This window comes from Mus musculus, chromosome 7, assembly GCF_000001635.26.
Source record: "Mus musculus strain C57BL/6J chromosome 7, GRCm38.p6 C57BL/6J".
Classification (NCBI taxonomy): Eukaryota; Metazoa; Chordata; class Mammalia; order Rodentia; family Muridae; genus Mus; species Mus musculus.
In genome coordinates, this window is record NC_000073.6 from 38,219,331 (window position 1) to 38,228,405 (window position 9,075).

At 51.5% G+C, this 9,075-nt stretch overlaps 1 protein-coding gene across 1 annotated transcript; it reads right to left on the bottom strand.

Annotated features, from left to right (window-relative positions):
- Positions 1–1,323: 1,323 nt before the first annotated feature.
- Positions 1,324–8,664, bottom strand: Plekhf1 (pleckstrin homology domain containing, family F (with FYVE domain) member 1). Its single transcript, NM_024413.2, has 2 exons — positions 8,611–8,664; positions 1,324–2,828 (listed from the first exon to the last, which is right to left on the bottom strand). Exon 2 carries the CDS (start codon positions 2,810–2,812, stop codon positions 1,973–1,975), a length of 840 nt encoding a protein of 279 aa, NP_077724.2. The 5' UTR covers positions 2,813–2,828; positions 8,611–8,664; the 3' UTR covers positions 1,324–1,972.
- Between the last annotated feature and the right edge of the window lie 411 nt (positions 8,665–9,075).

Sequence of the window (9,075 nt, forward strand, 5' to 3'; positions counted from 1 at the left end):
CAACATCTTGGAGTTTAGGGGAGTAACATCCTAGTCTTAGGTCTGTGGGAGAGGGAGTCAAGCTGAGCTCTGAGGTGAGAGATGAGCCAGTTCCCATCTCTCCTTCCCACAGTGCCACATGGCTCCGACCACTCTGGCTCCAGACACTGCTTATTTTGTCCAATGGCTAAGAACCACCTCTATACCCAGTCAGTCTCAGAAAGTGCCGTCGGTCCAAGGGAACTACTGCCTTTTATACCCTGAGGGTTTCCTGGACAGGAAGGTTCCAGGGGAGTGAGGGTTGTTGGTCAGCACCCCTGGGTGGGAAGGATGGGGCTGCCTGGCCTGGGCTTCTGAGAAGATGCCAGTTCTAGCTTCAGGAAGCTGCTCCTTCCTCACCTGAGAACCTGCCTGGCCCTGTGCCCTCTGCCCAAACAGGAGAAGCAGCCTGAACTAGTTTGTGTGGCTGACAGAGGCCATGGAGGGAAAGGGCTTCCCAATGCCCCCTAGCCTGTCACTGCCATGCAGAAAGGGTCACAGGCAGCTCCTGGGTACTCCATACTGAGACCCCTCCAGCAGTCTCTGAAGGGTGGCCACGAGTCTGTCAACCGCAGGCTTTGGGATATGGAGAATCCTGATAATGGGGTTCACTATACCAGAAATTGGAGGGGAGTTTTCCTAGCACCAAAGTCCCACACGTAGCTAAAAGTGACCCCACTCTATGTACAGGGACTCCAGGCAAGGACGGCCAGGTACTGGGCAAAGACTCATTCTCAAGACAGGGCTTTTGTGTAACCAGGGCTCTGAGTCCTGGGATTACAGGCAGGAACTGTCATGCACACAGCTTTACAGGAGGTTTCTGCAGGGCCTTGAAGCTCTACAGTCAACATGAAAGGCTGGTGGCTTGCTCCCCAGACACCATCTGCAGAGGCAGTGCAGGAGACTACACAGGGGAGTCTTTTCATCCCAGAAGGATCAGGCTGAGCCAGACACTGTTTCCTTCCTTATCTCACCCATTTAGATAGCCCACAGCCATAAGCAGGGTGCAGCGGCACATGCCTGGAATCCCAGCACTAGGGAGGCTGAGGACAGAGGATCTCAAGTTTGTCTCAGCCCTATGTAGCAAGTTCTTGTCTCAAAAGGAAGGAAGGAAAGTAGGAGGGCTGGCTAGCTACCAGAACAAGAGTATGGAGCTCTGTTCTTGGGGAGCCAGGGACCTGGTGGCATGAATGTCTCACTGGGTGGGAGGCATCTTCAGGAATGCCCAGTGTAGCAGTATCAGTGATGGTTATCCCTAGAGCCATGGTTTCTACCCTGGACTGAGCAGTGTCTGAAGCTAGGGTACTCTTAACAATCAAAAGAGTTGGTACTTTATTCTTGTTTATTGGTAAATCAGTTTGGATAGGGCTTTTCTCCCTGACCCTAGAGTCCTAACGAGAAAACACTGATTCTATTAACCGCAGACAGAGATGGGGACAAGCCAAATGGGCACCAGGCACCTTGGTAGTGACAGGGCAGAGGGCTTGATGGGCTGGCTTGAGCTCAGAGAGCTCAGGCTGTAGGTCACCTGGGCCTGAAGGGCGCACACCGTACATCTGGCGTCCAGTTTGGAAGGACCCGGTTGCCAGGTGGTGATATCTGCATGGTAGATGTGCAAGTCTCAGGCTCTTCCATGGGCTGTACCTGTTCATGGTTGAAGGTGGGAATGGACTCTGAAACCCAAGCTTCCCTTTGCCCTCTTTAACCCTTAATGCGTGGGGCACCTGGCCTGGTCAAGTTCCAAGGGTTGCAGCTATAGCCTGGTCACCAAGGACTGCATGTGAAATGGAAAGGAAATTATCTGAAAAAGACTTAGAAGAGGGCCCAGGAGGCTACAGTCTAGTAGAAAGGCACTAGTAATGGCTCTGGAACAGCCACCTGTCACACGCCCACTGCCATGGGCAAGGGTCTCCGGCAGAGGACTGACTTGATACAAACACTCTGCAGGTAAAGGTCAACTATGGAAGGCTGACCAGGAGACACCAGAAGCATAGAACTCCACCTGGGTGGGCCAGTCACCATCTCCATTGCCCTCTCTGTCCTCATCGGAGTCATCGTCATCGCCACTGGATGCACCACAGACAGTGCCGCCTAGGTGGGACAGCTGCGGTGGAGAGCCTCCGATCCCCTCCCTGGCCTCCTCCCTCAGCTTCTGGGCGGCCAGCTCTCGGTAGCACAGGCTGCAGACGCGAAGGGGCTTGGGAGAGAGACGTGGCAACAGGAAACGCTCCCTGGAACACTCAGCACAGACCACAAACCCGCATTTGCGGCAGTGGTGACGCCGGGTGAGTGCGGAGAAGCGCGTCTGCGTGCAGCGCATGCAAATGTCCGTGGCCTTGTCCGGGATCCAGGGAGCTGCGTGCTCCGTGGTGGGCTGGCGGCCTGTGGCCAGTAGCTGCCTCCGCACACACTCTTCGATGTGGCTTATCCATTCCTGGCGCTCCGTGGTGGAGGCTGCCGACACCACAAAGGACTTCTTGGCTGTCTTGATCATCCATCGGTTCTTGGCCTGCAGGGTCTCGGGCAGTGGCTCCAATGTTACCTCTTCTAGGGGAATAATATGCTGGCTGCGGTACTTGCGCTTGCTAAGCACAATACTGCCATACACCAGGATGTCGTTGAAAAGAAAGAAGATGCGTGGCTTGGCCTTCTTGCGGCACTCCTTGGTCAGTACCCCCTCGCCTAGGAGCACACGGCCGGGCAGGGCCAGCGGTTGCCCCGATGCCCCAAAACAGCTCTCCACTGCTGCAATCCGCTGGCTGTTGATCTCCGTGTTTGCCAAGTGGTCCACCATCTTCTCAATAGCTAAGCTATAGGAAGCAGACAGGAAGGCCATCAGCTTTGCCTATGAAGTCAGAGCCATAGTGCTCACCTCCCCGCTACACCAGCTCCCTCACCCAGCAAACTAGACTCACCCACCAAACTATTATCGCACTGTGCTTCAGCCAGCCCACTTAGCCTCCCAGGTACAGAAACCGGGCGTTTCAGAGGTTGACCTGACACGGGCGTGAAAAGAATTGTTGGGGGTAGTGGAGGTGGGTAAAGGGGACTCTCTAGCAGGAGGCACATGGAAGGCAGACAGCAGTGGGAAGGCAGCCATAAGAAGTTAACTCCAAGATGTAAGATGCCCAGGAGCCCTAGGAACCTTGGCAACAGAGCTCACCTCAGGCACGCACCAGGAGCAAGGAAGCTGGAATAGTGGGTCCCCAGCTCCCATCGGCTAGCAGTTCTGGGACGGTCTATAATCGGAAGACTGAGGGTGCACATACTGAACGGTGCGTGTTGGACAATACGACCGTCTGGGATCCAAACAGATCACAGCTTCTGCAATCCCTCGCTTGCCCAAGGTATCCAACTATCGAACTTTTCTGGGTGGCAAAGCTCACCATTGCCATCTAAGTGTGATGTTATCTCATGATCCCTCACACAAACCCCTAGCAGGTTAGAAAACCCTCTGCCCACGGCCCCCATCTCACAGGAGGAAAACAGACTCTAGGAGTTCATCAGAGGGAATATAGCTCTTACCTTACCTCTGTGTAAGGTAAGGCCCACTTGGGCTCTCTCTCTGCTGACATACTAGGCAGTAAACCCTAGCATAGCATAGCATAGCCTAGCCTAGCCTAGCCTAGCCTAGCCTAGCCTAGCCTAGCCTAGCCTAGCAGAGCATAGCATAGCACATGCTAGCTACCCTGTGCTGTCCAACCCCATCTTTCTAAACCAAGCATACTCAGACCTGAAGAGCACACAGATGTGACCTCTTCCTGGTCCAAGCCTTTAGACTCGGCATCTCCACTAAGCTCTAGGCCCTCACCCACCCAGGAATCAGATAACTTCTTACATTCAACACCGAATTCTATGTTCCCCGGGCCCTCTCTCATCCACCCAGTGGCTCAAACTCTAAATCTAGTCTCCATCCTTGAACCTTCTCTTTCTTACACACAATTTCTCTGCATGGGACTCTACCACTGTACAGTAGGATGGCGCCATCTTGCCTCACCTGGAAAAGGCCATCCATGTTGGCCCTGGTCTGTGACCAGCTTAGCTCCCAGTTCTCTTCCAGAAAGATTCTCCATTAACCTCATCTCAGGTAGCTCTTTCCAGTGATGGCAAACTAGCCAGAGGTCAAATTTGGCCCAGAGCCCATTTTTTATAAATAAAGTTTTTTATTGTAACGTGGCCCTGCACATTCGTGTATATGGTATGACTGAGCTAAGTAATGACAGAAATCAAATGGCCATAAAACCTGAAATACTGACAATCAGTGACCCCTTCTGTAAGATGCCACACTGCTTTTTTTTGTTTGTTTGTTTGTTTCCCTTTGTGATGTGTATCAAGACTTAGTCACAGTGCCGGAGAGATTGCCCATTTGGATAAGAGCTTGCATATGGACCTGAGTAGATCTCGAGACCCCATGTAAAAAGACAGGTATGGCGGTGTATCTGTATTTTACTGCTGGGGAGGTAAAGATAGGATCCTTGAGGCTTGCTGGCTAGTTAAGATGGCTGAATTTGTGAGTGTCAGATAAAAAAAAAGTGTGTGTGGGGGGGTGGGGTGGGGGTGGGTGTAGGAGGCCTATACTGCTTTCCCAGAGGATCTAAGCTTAGTTCCCAGCTCCCAGCCTCCCGATCCAGCTCCAGGGAATCTAATACCTCTTCTGGATGCTGTGGGCACTCACACACATACTTGCTTATGTCACCTGTGCTGGCCACTCTTAGGTCTGCTTGACTTATCTAAAAGGAGGGAACCTCAATTATAAAAATTCCTCTGTAAGATCCTGTTGTCAAACATTTTCTTAATTAGTGATTGACAGGGGAGGGCCCAGCCCATTGTGGGTGATGCTGTACCTGGGCTGGTGGTCTTGGGGTCTATAAAAGAACAGGCCAAGCAGGCTAGGGGGAACAAGCCAGTAAGCAGCAGCCTTCTATGGCCTCTGCATCAGCTCCTGCCTCCAGGTTCCTGCCCTATTTGAGTTCCCGTACTGCCTTTCTCTAATAATGAATAGCAGTGTGGAAGTAGGAGCAGAAGAAATCCTTGCCAACTTGCTTTTTGGTCATGGTATCTCACTGTAGCAACAGAAACTCTAACTAAGACACCACTCATACATATATACCCATAATTAAAAGTAAAATAAAAATTAAAAAAAAAGTTGGACGACAAAGGAAGAAGACACCAGACATCAACACACACACACACACACACACACACACACACACACACACACACACACACACACACACACACACCAGCAGCAGCACCAAGAACAACAACAGAAAACCTGGTATTTTCCTGTCCAGTCACTGCATATGTCCCCTCTATTGCCTCCATTCAATCTTTAGCTCCAGCAAAATAGAAGCCTTTTCTTGCCAATTTCTTGCCAATGACTAGATCAGCAATTCTTAAAACTGTGCCATGGACACGGTAGGTGCCAGGTGCACAAACCACTCACCTCTTACTTGTTGAAAGGAAGCAGGAGTTGACCTCTTACCACATGCAAACACTTGCTTGCGCGCGCACACACACACACACACACACACACACACACACACACACACACACACACACCACACTACACATACATTTCTAGGTCACCGTACCGCGGTTCTGTAATGTGAGGCTGCCTGTGGGAATCTGGAGGTGGGGGATGGGAAGGGAGGAGACAAGAAGTCAGCCTGGAGGAGACACCGAACCTCTTCAGTCCTGTTTCGCTCCCCCCCTTCAGGCCTCAGGGCTGCCCACACCACCTGATGTAACTATTTTTAGTTAGCTGATCTTGGCTTCAAACTTTGTTCTGCCACCTGATCATCAGTTCTTGGCTGAGGGACAATACAACAAACCCAAATGTGCCAGCATGCTACCTCCAAGGCCACCAGGCACTGTGCTGGAGGCCAATGTGGATAACATCTCACTGTGAGGAGGCCAGAGAGGCCCAGGGGCAGGAAGCCCAAAGGCGCAGTGGCGTAAGGATAGCAGGGTCAACTGAAACTCTTAGGAGCGGAGGGAAAGGACGAGGAGCAATGTCTCAGCTCACTTGCTGTTCTTCCTGAGGCCAGCATCTGGATCCCAGTACCCGCATCGGGTGGCCACAACTGCCTGTTAACTCCAGCTCCAGGGGACTAACACATTCATCTGGCCTCCGAGACATTCACATACATGTGGCCTTCAGTCATACAGACCCATGAATAAAAATAAAAATAAAAATGAATTAAAACAAAACAAAACAAAAAAACCAACAACAAACCCCCAAAAGCCCAGGTCCGGCCGAAGTGAGCATCTCTAGGTTGGCACATACAACTGAATGTCACTCAAGCAGAAACCACACAAGGTTTCAAACCGTTAAAGAAGCCCATCTAAACTGGAGGAGATCTCATACCCATTGGAAAGTTCCTAGCAAAGAAATTCCAGTTGGTGCCAGAGTGGAAAAGTGGGAAGAGTGTGTACTGCTGCTGGGGATGTAAACTGTCACAGCCACAGGCTTGGGGGACGGCTCAGTGGCTCTCCATACGCTTGCACAGACCCAGCCACCAGTAACTCACAGCCCCCAGTAACTCCAGTTCCAAGGGTATCTGCATACGTGTAGTGCACAGACATAGAAACACTCATAAAATTAACAAATACATCTTGAGGGAAAAAAAAAAAACGACATAGATACGATGGGAAACAACCTGAAGACTCCGCAAAACATTAAAAATACATTTACCATATACCTACCTTTCCCACTGTGCATCTATCTCCAAAGGGATTGGAAGGGATAGCTATACTCTTGTGTGTGTTTACTAGAGCCAAGAGGCAGAAGCAAACCAAATGCCCAGCACCGAGGAACACATAGTCAACGAGAAGGACTGGTGATCTACAACCAGAAACTAAAAATCCAGACCCATTATGAGCCACTGCCAGGCTTCCTAAATGCAACCTTAGTGAAATACAACCACACTCAGACTAACACAATCTAACATGTATTTACTCTCTGGCCCCTTACTGGTAAAATGCACAAGACACCTTGCGTGTGGATGTGGCTCACAACAATATGGGTTCTGTCCTGATGCAAGTCCTCAAGCCCTCTTGCTCACTGCAGTACAGCCCTTAAGAGAGGTCTGGGGCCCTGAACTCAGGAAGGAGTGAGGTACGGGAGTAAGAGGTAAGGTTACAAGGGGCAGGCAGGGCCTGTCTTGCAGGTCCACAGGCCAGTGTGAGCATTCCAGAGTTATTACAAGGGTACTAAGGGAGTGGCACCACCCAACAGAGTCACTGAGACCTTCTAGAATCTTCCTCCAGGAGAACAGATTAAGGAAAATAAACCCTTAGGTGCTACTTTCTTAGCACCCACTGTTTGCTAGACACAATGTTAATTAAGCACAAAGCATGGCTGTAACTCCGTGCCCATGAGCCACTTCACAGTCACCACCCAAGAACCTCAGGAGTGGGCCCAGCTTCCAGATAAACTCTGAGCCAAGGTAGAAAAACTTTGGCCCAGAGGGCATTCCTATAATCTAGCATCTGGTAAGATTAGATAGGAAGGTAGAGAGTTGTAGGTCAATCTGGACTATACAAGGAGACCTTATCTCAAAAAAAGCAAAATCTTTTGGGTAACCTGGTGTTTGTGGCCATGTCCTATCCCGGGAATTCACATGATGAAAAGGAGACAATAACTTCTGAAACTTTTGGCCCTAGTAAACAAAACAACACGCCCCCACCCCCCCAAAAAACAAACAAACAAACAAACAAACAAACAACAACAACAAAAAAAACATGCCCTGGGTCAGAAGTTCTTAAAATCCAGAGTGTGTAGTCTTTCCTACTGCCTGACTTTGGTGTCTTTCACCGCATAACACACAGGGTAGTCAGTCCCATCCCGCAGGCCACAATGCCAAACCCCTCCTTCCTTGGCGGGACAGGGTTGGCCAGGTCCCAGTGCTCAGACAACTAACTGGCCTAGCCACTCTGAGCAGCTCTGAGGGCTGACGTGGGCAGGACGCACAGCAAATGAAGCACTTCAGCTTACAAAAACCGCAGGGGTCTTGACTCTAGCACTGATCGCCCCTCCTCTGCAGCCTCTGACCGGGTAGAATCTGATACCGGTTTTGTTCACATTCTAAGGACTGCGCCCTCTCCGGGGAGTGCACACATTCCACTGAGACTTGGAACTGCCGGTTTCCCTCCTGCTAAGGCCTGGGGACACCTCTTTATTGTACTTCAGTTACTCCCTAGGAGAATCCAGGCCCGGTCCCACACCAATAACTTCCTATATGAAGAGTCGCGAACTCAAACTCTTCAGGGTCCCAAATCCGAGGCTATTGAGAACCGTCCCTCCCAACCCAAGACGTCTCTGGCCAAGACGAGGTTCCCGGAACATCACGGGATAAGGAGAGGGTAGAGACTCTGCGGAGAACCCTTCTCCAACTCGCGCACAGTCCTGGGACTCAGTGGCCCTAGAGTCCCAGCTGTCAACCCCTTCCCAAGTCAGAAAACAGCGAGCAGCCTCTGCTCCAGTGGAGCCCCAGATGCGGGTTCCTGAGGCCACCTCTACCCACAGCTGCAGACCTGGCAGGGTGGAGGGCGGAAGGGGAGCGCTCTCCCCCTCCGTAGCCTGCTTACCTCCCGTAGGAACCTCCGCGTCCGCACAGCCAGTCCCGAACTGGCGCCCGCCAATCCCTGCGCCGCCCACGCCTCCGGGTTCCAATTCTCTGGTCACGCCCCTTCGAGGGACTCTGGACCAATCGAAGCCCTGGCACGCAGGCGGGGGCGGAGCCGGCCCGAGTTCTCCAGAAATGTGCGCGGGCGTAATTAAACCGCTGGACCGTAAACGGGTCAGCAGCGGTTGTGCGTGGGGACGATGGGCTGATTCCTGGTTGGAGTCCGGTTCCCAGCTTTGCTGGTCGCCACACTCAAGACTGAGTCGGCGCTGGTCAGAGGAACAGCCTGTGAGGGAAGCAGGCATGACGGAGTGGTGGGCCCTCAGGTGCCCCTGTTACTATGATGTTACTCTTTTCAGCCACAGAGACACACGTTTTCTTAACGATCAACAGAACTTTATAATTTTTTTCCTAGAGGAAAATGTCA